Here is a 12,042-nt window from a genome sequence, read left to right as displayed (position 1 = left end):
AATCATCTTATAAATGAAAATGTTCATCTTATTATTTATAGATTATACATTCTGTATATTATTTTTAAAGATAAAATATACGGTTATGGTTTACAAAAAAATAACAACATTAAGAAATGTTTTTGTATTAAATTAACATTATTGAAAATATTCATATTGCATAAAGAATACTAATGAAATAAAATTGTACAATACTTTTCAATACAAATGTTTATGTCAGTTATGCCTACTAACATTAGACAGTTGTTCTGATAAACAGCAACCCCGCCACGAAGGGGCCACACGAGAACATGGCAAAATACTGTATTCTTGAACACCGCACCACAGTTTTCATAGGATGACAATAACTTGGTGATTTTCTTGTCATCAATGACAATGAATCTGCAGCAATAGAAACTTCCATTTTTTCTTTATTCAATGTTTGTTCCTTCAAAGGTGAGTTAATCGTGATCCTGAGGTCATAGTTGAATGTGAAGAAATATGAGAATTAAATCTATCAAAAGTTGGGCCTATTGTCGGTAAAACACCTGTACCTCCCCTTCCGCATGTGGTAGGTACGCTGTTACTATTGCCGTGAAATGTCCGTTCCATGCCTCCGATTGGGCTGAACATAAGCGAGTTTGCTGCTATAAGGCTAGATCTCTCTGACTGCCTAGCAAGTACCGAATCGGATACTTTCATTCCACGTTCGGCTCGCTCACTTTCTTTCATGTCACGTTTGTATTTCATCCTTCGATTTTGAAACCAAATTTTTATTTGTCTCTCAGTTAGATTTAATGCATTTGCCATTTCAATCCGTCTGGGTCGACATAAATAGCGGTTAAAGTGGAATTCTTTTTCTAACTCTACTAGTTGAGCACTTGTAAATGCTGTTCTATTTCGTTTTGATGTCCCTGTAACATCGACGGTTTTCTTTGTTGGTGGTTTTTCATAACCTGTATTTAAAAAAAAGAAGAAAACAGTCAAAACAAACTACACAAGATTTTTATTTTTTTAAATTGACCCATGGGGTTTAGTAAAATATTGGTATTGAAAACTTCCGTAAACATGAAAAACATCTTAAACAAAATCAACAAAATCTTATGATTATGGATTACTGTAGTGGTATGACGTCACGTATACGTCATAGGACTAAATTAAAAGCGATATACACAAACATGTGGTAATTTGGAAATGAAATGTTTACGTAAACAAAACTGAAAAACTCATAAACATTGCATGGTTGTAATTACAAAATTTGTATTTAAAAAAATGTAGATTCTAGTTCCCAATGTGTTATGTCAATAATAATTCTTCCAATGGTTCACAATTTTCTAAAATCACCATAATAAAATATAAAAAATAAACAGAGTGAAGAAAAAGTGAAGACACTGTCAGTCCAATTGTTACCGTAGCCTAGCAAATAGTTTAAAAAAGGTTTTAGGTTCATATTTAGAGGTTCCTTCACATTATCTGGAGCAATATCTTCGACTTAACATTGACATTCAAATCTCAAATGAGTCTCTTTCAATCAGAAAGGAAACGAATGTCTCGATTGATTTCAGGAATTTAAAAATGCTCTCCTGGACCGAATTGTCGTCTTATTTTCGAATTGTTCTTTGTGGACATGGAAGAAATCTTTTCGATTGTTATCAATTTACACACACTGCAATGAGATCAATGCCAATATGGCCGTAAGCCTAACGATTATCCCAATCCAAAAGATACTTATCCCCGGTGTACGAACGTAAAGCGGTAACTTTTGGAAAAATGTTAGGCCTATTTTTACTCACTGGAACTGTAAACAACTATATGTAAACATGGAACAGGACTAAAAATCTCTAAATATTTCCTCGCAAAATGGAAGTATATTTATTATTCCTTTTAAATCAGGAAAGGGTTTAGTAATTTCAGCATTTGAATTTGAAGATCATATATTCTAATATCATGTTCATAACAATCTTTAAGAAATAAAAGTGGGAAGACACAGAAGATAAAGAATTAAAAACATTACATTCAAAATTTATTTTTTAAGAAGGAATTCATGTTTTAAGAAAATTAAATCACATTGGTCACTTAGTAGAGAAAATTTAAAAAGTAGTCCTCTATACACTTTTTTGTAATCTTTTGTTTGAATTTGGTTATCCTTCTATAGCTATTATAGAGGAAAAACTGTTTATACTCAGATCTGTGTTGAAAATACGCGTCAAAATATCGGTACTCTGTAACATAATGACGTCATATAGAATCTGGGAAGAAAAACAGTGTTCGTGACCGAAGTATTATGAAGTCGGAAGTCGGTGATGACACCAAACGATTCGTTACTTAATGAATCGCTTTGTGTTTTCATGGCTACATCACTACGTGACAATGTCATATACTTTTGACCTACTGACTAGGGCGGATGTCACTTAAAAAAACAATGCGGGAATATCAAACGAGGAAAAACTTTAAACTTTTAGATCAGTCAAGCAACAATATCAAAACATGTACAATATCCTATAGAAAATATAAAAGATGAGTAAGAAAAATAAAGTTTGAAACGGTACCTTGATTATAACGGATTTCTATTTTTTAAAAGCTACTTTTGATTAGAAACATCTATACAGCAATTTGGATAAGAAACTGACACGCTAAAGACCACTTTCTCCTATACGGGCCACAGTTGTGAATATAATAATACATTGCCGATTGTAGGCCTAAAACTATTGACAATATCATCTATGATATAGCATTGATCAGGTAGGCCAATTTCTTCAATATTAATAATGTTTTCTTTAACTTATAATTACCGTAATAAACTCAACCATAACAATTGGTATGTTACGGCTTACTTTTAAACAATTTTTGTTTGCTATAAACTTAACTTTTAGGCCTAATGGGCATTTCATAATTGACTTTACTATCATTTATTGTTTAAAAAAGTTTCAGTATTTTGTTTGAATCTGCTTATAAATGAACGCCAATTATTATTTAACTTGTTCAAAATGTCTATGCATCGATTTAAGTTATTGGATACACGCGACCTTAATGAATCTGCATTACACAGTAGCTTAATTCTCGGTTTATTTCTCAATAATGTTTAAAGAGAGTAAAGTGAGTTTATTTCATCAGTTTATTGTTTATCACCTTGTAAAGTGTTCTTTAATAACTCGGTTATGACAACATCATTTTAATGGCTTCAGCATGTGAATTCTTTGACGCGTGTCGGTGAGATGAGGATAGTAATTACAAACATCAACATCAATAAAAAACATTTTGATGATCTTAAAAGCGATTTTAATATTTGAAATTCGTATCACAGAAAGCTGTAAACAAAAGATTTACGACAAGATAATGCCCACGTCGTAAGGGTCACGGATTTTATCTTCATGGCATGTGTTTCAACAAAAAGGGAAAACAAATAAAATAGGAAAACAAATATAAAAGTATCAACAATGTAATGAAAGTATAACATTTGACAAGAAAAAGGTTTACTTTGATTATGTTTATTGATTAATAATACGCCCTAAAATAGCAATATTATATTTTGTTTTGTATTATAATTCAGTAGGCCTATTTTTCAGAAATATCAATAAATCGACATTATTGAAACTATACAGGGAAACTGATGTAGTACCATAAAATGATGAGTTTTTCCGTAACGATTATTAAGATAGTTATAAAAAAAATGCATTTGAAATTCCTCCCGGTATAGCTAAGCCAAGAGCCGGTTTGCTTAGAATCATGAATTATACCAACTTATAATAGATTGAACCAAATAATATTAATAACACCTGAACTGTTTCAACAGCATATTATCATGTCAGAAAAAAAGATAACGTTTATCTATCTAGATCATCAAGTTATCAGTCTACCTCATTTCTGGCATAACAATTCAAACATTTTCATGTCAAAACCGCACCTTTAATTAACATTCGGATTGGTTGAATATTATTGCATTGCATGGTATAGGCCTATTCTATTCTGAGCATGTATGGAAACATATCCCGTACTGGAAAGCTGATAAATACAACCCATCAAATTGTCTGAAATTTGAGCTTTACTGAAGGATGTCCATTTGTTCAAAAAGTCTTTCTAATGAATGTAGGTTAATTAATCGCCTAGCGCCAGTATTTTGCTGGTTGTTTATGAAAACAAATTATACCAATACCTCAGTTAGACCTCTGTTGACGTCCAATACTATACTATACCTAAAATAAAATTACGAATTATTTGTCAATGTTGGCGTACCATAGTACTGTAGGGCCAATTTTAATGTCTGTGTTGATATTTAGTTTACCAAATTGTTTGTATCCTAGTTCCTGCAATCTGGTGTAGTATTATAGTAGGAAATTACAGTGGAAATGGTATTGTGTTAAAACAATAGTTACGGTAATAATAAGCAATATAGGCCCCTAATAGGAATAATAGTAATATTCAAAATTAGTTTAAAAAGAAAAGAATTATTTTGAATAGAGAAAAATATTAGAATTAATAACATGCCATATTTTATTGATATATTATTACATTACTCTGTATATATAGCGTTATTTTTCACAATGAACACTGTATTCCCATCCAACGTTTAAACTTTCACAGCGCCAATTAATTTGTTTACAACTGAATTTACTCGTAAATTGAACAACCTTTTGTTCATGTCGTTGAGATGATCGCCAATATAGTAAATAGTTATAGAGCTAGGATTAAAACTTGTGGAGCACTGATGGAAACGCAGCGGGTAGAGATGAATTTTGTCCCGGAACATTTCCATGGCCTTAGCTTTCAACGTGATCTTCGCTTGCCTAAAGCATTCATAAAAAGGTTCTATGCAATAACATAATCACCTAAATGGAAATCATTCCCATGCTGTTAAACGTTACATTTTGAGTACCGTGCTTATAAAATGTGGTGTTTAACTGCACATCAGACTTTATACTAGGCCTATATTTATAGAGACTGACAAAAAGCACACTCTTTTTTATGCCAGTGCGCCTATAATTACATTTAGGGTAGGCTTATATACGATATATCTTGGGTCAAGTTTATGAGCTAATCTGGCTCATCCAAGGCTGCTACCTGGCTTTAGGCCTAATACCATGCTTCGTTGATAAGATGCGATCAAGGTGTGTTGAAACAGTAATTTTAAAAGTCTATCAACGTGCTTAAGCCACATAAAATCTATCGAATTGAAACTGTCTAAAAATGTTTCATAACAAAGTCACTCCAATAAAACAATGATATTTTTATCGCTATGGAGACCTAGTATATATGGGATATTTGCAATGACATAATATATATCGAAGTGTGTTAGTAAATGATTATTATCATGTTTTCATTTAAATAATAACAAATAAATGTTTTTTGAACTTTGAAAATAAAGTTGTAAATAAAGTATATTATCAGCAGTAAGTGGTTAGAAACTACTCAATCAAATTATTTCTGAATGGATCTACTACCTATAGCAACAACTCACTCATTAAGTCAACTCATTAGGGCACATATTTAGGGTGTAGGCCTAGGCCAATATAGTTACACAAACATTGTAGATGTATTGGTATACAATATATACATGCTTTGAATACTATATTTATAGTATAGGTTTTCTATAGATTTACAGTTTAACGTAAGTACGTATACAAGCTACATGCATACAATAAAATCAAAACTGCATCTGAGTAAACTAAAAGTTAGAGAACCAGAGGAATACATTATTTCTAAGAGACAATAGACGTAACAACATTAACAAACTGTTCTTGAGGATTTCTTATGGTAAATAATATTAAACATTTTGTTTTATTTGTATGCCATAAATATACACGATTTTGTTGTAGAAGAACTGTCTTGAGCTGAAGAAGTTATTTATTTTAACCGCATTTTACAAATGGTTGACGCATTGTGCCTAAAGGTACGTCCGATGAGTAGCCTACTCTAATAGTACTACTGTACTACTAGACCCTGATTTAACTGTAGGTAAACACGACAGCAAACATTATTTAAAGATAGGCTACAGTGCAAAACCGTTGTGCCTTATTAAGGCAATTGTTTATCAAGATTATATTATTCTAAGTACAATTATAAATGAGTACGTATACTAATTTAGAATAGTTATTAAAATTAACCTATCATTTAGTAAAAAAACCAATAAAATATTTCTTAATTAGTGCGTCTCAATTTGAAAAAAAAAGTTTCTGGTGTGAGACAATCTTGTACTTGTATATAATCATAACTGACGCTATATCTTATATATATCATCGTCGTACTAATTGCCATACAAACTGATATTAAAAGGCAAACCGCGTACTGGCAGGTCCTTTCATCGCGTCGAAAGTTTTACCTACAAGGTATGTTAAATATTTCTCCACTGAAGAAAACACTGAATACAAAACTTATAGTTGCTAAGTATATACTTACCAAGGGGTTCGGGTTCTGTCGGTTTTTGTTTTGAATTTTGGCGGGATTCTACCATCCATGGATAAATAGTTTTTGGCAAGATTGATAAGTTTTTAGATGTCAAAGCCTGGTCGCTTCCACATGTCGTTGGAGTCGGATGCTGCGATTCTTGGCCATTAAAGGCGGAGGCGCCAACCGGTGAGTCGTCTGCTTGCACGTTTTGATAACTGTTTGCGTTGAGTTGATCATAATAAAATTGCGAATTACTAAACCCAAAACCACCGTTACTGTAGTATTCACTGTAAATCTGCGAACTGTCAAAAATACCTCTTTGCATCGTCATTTCTCGATAAAATTTATTTCCATCTGACAAATCTTGGGCATCCCTCGTTCATGTAGTTAGGAATCATAACACCACGTGACCAATATGTAGACCAATTAGATGTGCGTATAGTAAATCTCTGTATTTGTCGAAATCGGCTATACACATCAACACCGTACATATTAGGCTATTGGTAATTAATTTTCAAAAATTGTCAATTAAACGAATTATTGTAATGTATAAGGACGTGTTAAATAGCCGTATACATAGCCGAATCAAACGAAACCGAAAAGTTTGTTTATGAACATTTTCTTTTGTCCAGATCTTTCAATAGCAAACAAATTTTCAACGAATTGTCAATCTCTCTATTTTGCACGAAAGTCAAGAGACCATTTTATGTGCATCTAAAATCTAACTTTTCATATTATAATTGTATTTAGCTACCATTATAAACCTTGTGATTTGGAAAAACACAATGTAGCTTATATATTGCAGAATATAAACAAAAACGAGATAAAACACTCTTATGACATTATTTTACAAACAAGTCCATTCTTAATTTTGGGGTAGATAATTGAGGCAATTAAGATGGCAGGGCCAATTGAAATCAATATAAATATTTATTGAATATTTAGATTCAATGAAAACAGAAAAGTAATGAATAAAAGATATATATCTATAATTTATTATCGACAGATTGATTACTAGCCAGATAGATAAGTATTATGAACTAAAGAATAGTATTTGTTTTTTAAAATTCTTGTTAGTTATCTTTTAGACAAGCTTGAATTATACGGTATTATAATATTCATGTACTGTAAACTACAGTTTGGTTGTAACCGAAGTATCATTTTAAAAGATCTACAATGTTGTTTTAATGTCGTGTCCCTTCAAAGTTCTTACTATTTTATATCCGTAGTGCTTTATTTATGTCTTGTATTTTTTAAATATAAAATAATTTTTTTTATATACACGAGAGAAACAATAGATAGGTCAACATTATTAAAGGAAACTTTCTAAAAACGTAAGACGCCGATCGACAACAACTGTTTGGTTACAATACTCCCAACAGGCTAGACTATGTGATAAGACAAAATCAGGAGTTAGTTATGCCTTATAGAGACGAACCTCGGGCAAATTCTCACGGTACCAGTCGTCGCCTGTCAGAAAAAGCATGGCTAACAAACCTCTGCATATTCTCTACTCGCTCATCAGAAAAGACAATTATGAGTGTTTACTTTCTTGCTGCAGATTGGTATCCATGTTTATTTAGGTTGTAGGTAACAATAAGTCGCAACCTAGGCCTACATAAACATATTGTTTATAGATAAGATGGTACTTCAGAGCCACTTCGCTGTGATACGGTGCCAGATTTGGTCCAAAACATATTCCATATTGCACACGACTTTTAGCTAATGTATACATCAGTTGTAAAATCTTCGTTAGATAAGTGAGATCTGTCCTTAAAAAACATTAAAGATGTATTGTCCCCCTAAAAAAATAATTTTTACATTTTTGTTTGTTAAATATTCCATTTTAATATTACATAATAGTGATTCACTTTGACCAAAAACTTTTTCCCCTAAAAAATGTAATTTAAAGCAAAATTTACCTAAATTGTCTGGAAGACCATGGTTTTTGGTTGAAATTAACCATTTCTTTTGTCTTTTTATAAGTGAAATATTTATTTTTGATGATTTTTTTTTCTACAGAAGTGAATAACTTTATTAAAACTGTGAAATTGCCTATTCAAAATCTGATTTTATTAATCTTTATTTGTCATGTTTTTTAGGGGACAATACATCTTTAACATGTCTGTATTCGTATTTAAGGTAGTAAAAATAATAATTTGAGTTAACATTTTCAAATAAAACAGCTTTATGTTTAAAAAAATAATAATTAAATTTGATACCAATACTACTTGTTTCAATTTTGCTTTTTAAAGTATTTATCGTAAACTGAAAAATTTACCTAGTCAAATGCTCTAGGCCTAAATCAATGAATACAAAATAAAGGCGCTACTTACTCTATCTCAAAATACAGCAAGTGAAACTCCTGTAATTTATATATTGGTATAAAGACAATAAGCACTGTTATAATCCTCAATCCAAAGTAAATGGCTACTGAATGATTATCTGATTTTTTATTTATATGAGTACTCACTTTCAATCTGTTTAGACAGTACGACGGTCAAGCCAAGTTCATTCTTGCTTAAATCATGACTGACCACAATGTGATTTGCGTAATTGGCATTTTTTTTATTTGAAAAAGAATGTGCTTTGAATGCAAAAGTAAAGTTAAGTAAATTTGGTAAATTAGATTCATTTTATCTCGCAACATTATCATTTTTGTTAATTAGACGTATTCTCATAGCTGGTCAATTCGACTGAAATATATTCCTAGTGTAATCATTCTTAGAATAAACATTCATGGAATAATCATTCGCAATTTTATTATTATTCATAATTTCTTTATTTTCTTGAAAGACATATGAAATATACATACATTACAAGGTACGATACTTATACTGAACAGATATTACCAGTATCATGGCGCATTGTAGAAAATTGGTAAATTCACTTCTAGACTCAAAGAAAATATAAAGTTTCTGATCAGTGTAATTTTTGTAGGCCTACAACTCTTTCTAGTGCAGACAATTTTTCATTTAATTTCATTTAGGCCTATTCGTCTAAAATCAAGGACAGTACAAAGGTACAACAATAAAATAAACGGGTATCGCAAATAACAGAGAAACATGAGACGGAGAAAACCAAAAGTGAACTAAATCACTGTCATACATAAATTACATTAAAACATTAATAATACACCTTTTTTAAAAGTCTAATAATAAATAAGGCAGGGAAAAACTTAGAGGAACCAAAATAACATATGTTCAAGAAGCCTAAAGTATTACTAAGGGGAATTTACATAATGCTATGCATACATGGTTGTCCATCCTATAGAAGTTAAGCAATATGTTAAACCTTTCGATAAAAACAAAAGTTATAGTACATCAGAGAAAGACAATCGTCAATATCTCTTGTTAGTTTTTACAGATTTGTTTTTGTTTTGTAAATCAGCACTATTTCCGTAGTTCTGATAAGAAATATCCATATGCACTTTTGCTTTATGGAAGATAAAGTGACTTTGAATTGTTTTTAATGGTCCGATAAATTACCTTATTAAGGATCATTACCTCTAAAAGGATTATATAACAATAAGTAACCACATCGTAAAACCTATTTACAATTACTTAACACAGTTTTAATACATATTACCAAACCACATTTATTATTAGGCATGTACATTGGTTTTGTAAATAGTATTTTTTATCTTGTAAGCCTAGTTTTTCTTCTTTTAGTATTAAAAAAAGTTTTTAGGAGAACAAATCGGACGTGATAAATCGGCAATAGAACGAGCTAAAGTGTCACCATCAAATTAAACGATTAATGGGTATTAATGAACGTGTCTACGATAATCGTATTCGTTATCGAGTTTTGATTCACCGACAGTTTTTGTAGAACTTGATGTTTAAACTTGCAATAAATATGTATAGAACACGGATATGATCGGCCTGGTTTGAGCTGAAATAAACGACGCATCATCAATTTGTCGTTACAGTGTGATATGCTAGTTCATACGACGTGGTGATCAACACGACGCGAGACTCACACCAGGTAAATTTATTCAAAGACAAAGGTTTTAATACCCTGTCGGTGGGATTTCGACAACGGCGGTTCTTTTGTTAATCGGGATATGTCATTTTTTTCTCGCCTCAATAGTAATTTTTCATCAACGATAACACATAAAAGTTTAGGTTATTTTAAAGAAATGTTTACTAATTTTATCGGTCGGTTTTTGTAAGCAAAAAACAAACCCATAATGCTGGTATATTTTTTAATGGGAAATAATGTTACAATATTTTAAGTCAAACTTCAAATTATATATTGTTAATATTGTACTACATTATATCTAGCAAAATCTAGGGAAGAATGAAATTACACTCTTTCCTGGCAAAACTAAGAACCTTGTATGAATATGTTAAGTTTAAAATACTTTTTTAGGCCATATACATATTTGTTCGATACATTTTTCCGTATCCTTTCGATTTCAACACAGACCTATTTTATAGGGACTTCTTCCTTATCACCTTTCGTAAACTTGGCATTTTAGTGACAATTGTACAAAATCAGGCAAAGAGTGATCGGTCTATTATAAAACGATACACCGTTTCATAATAACCCTATCTACTAATGTGACCTGTTTTTAGTAAGCCTATTTTTTACCGGTAAGGTAAATCGTTATTATGAATATAATTGTTTAGTTCCTGATATGTTCTGTTTTATTTTAGGTAATCTTAATAGTTTCAATAACATAATTTATATTTTATTTGATAAATAGGCCTCAAAACATTATTATTTTTGTCACTTTCCAATGAAATAAAAACTATTAAATTGAACATTGAGTGCAATTTTATTTTATTTTTGAGAATATCACTTCACAGCCATGATGGGTCAAAGAAACCGGTAAAAATGGCTGCCTGGAGACAAACAACTACTAGTACTAATTGACCACGGAACTAGTCCCGTCTCGTAGGCTTTTCGTCACATTTTCAGCTATACAGATTAGCCTTTGTAGCGTGTATACGTAATCAGGTACATAATGATAATAAGCAATCTATCGATAAACATTACATCCTCGATCCTCCTATCGATTTTCGGAATCGTTTTATTGTTTGTTTCCAATGGATACACAGCGGATTTTATTTTGTCAATCAATCAATTAATGTAAACAATATGCCTTAAACTAATGAGAAATAAGTTTTACATTTTTGTTAATCAAAGATCTATCTGTACTTCGCTAGACTTCAGAAGACTCCCTTGTATGAACGACCACAGAAGGAAGAATTAAGTTAAATCAGTTATTAGCAATTATTGTATCTGTATTGTTCCAAACTGTGATAGATGTACTTAATCTAATTTCATATACAGTTTTAAAATACCTATATTTTGATGATTTTTTACTATACGGCGAAGAAGTATATATTTTATTGTTTTTCTGCTGTTTGTTCTTGTTTAACGGAGTCACAATACACTTAAATTTTTGTATACACCTGGACCTATTTCTAAAGGTGTTTTCGATGGATTTATCGAGTACTTGGCGTGGTACGGACACCATGTGGTAACGGTTGAGCCTGGGCCTGTAACGGCCACAACCTTTCAAATCTCACCAGTTACCTGGGGCTTAAGTGGATTAGGATTGACGCAGCAAATGAATGGCATGATTAATGAACAAGCAGAGTATATGACCTTTAGACCAACTTAACTACATGTATAACTCTATGAATTTTATATTTTGTAAATATTAAG

At 31.3% G+C, this 12,042-nt stretch overlaps 1 protein-coding gene across 1 annotated transcript; it reads right to left on the bottom strand.

Moving 5' to 3' along the window:
- Nucleotides 1-351: 351 nt before the first annotated feature.
- On the bottom strand, nucleotides 352-6,699 carry LOC144853332 (uncharacterized). The gene is made up of 2 exons (XM_078711117.1): nucleotides 6,373-6,699; nucleotides 352-935 (listed from the first exon to the last, which is right to left on the bottom strand). Exons 1-2 carry the CDS (start codon nucleotides 6,692-6,694, stop codon nucleotides 430-432), a joined length of 828 nt encoding a protein of 275 aa, XP_078567243.1. The 5' UTR covers nucleotides 6,695-6,699; the 3' UTR covers nucleotides 352-429.
- Nucleotides 6,700-12,042: the final 5,343 nt, after the last annotated feature.

Source organism: Antedon bifida, chromosome 1 (assembly GCF_963402885.1).
Source record: "Antedon bifida chromosome 1, ecAntBifi1.1, whole genome shotgun sequence".
In the NCBI taxonomy this organism is placed as follows: Eukaryota; Metazoa; Echinodermata; class Crinoidea; order Comatulida; family Antedonidae; genus Antedon; species Antedon bifida.
The sequence above is the reverse complement of the archived record's forward strand: the minus strand, read 5'-3'. Positions and strand labels throughout refer to the sequence as shown.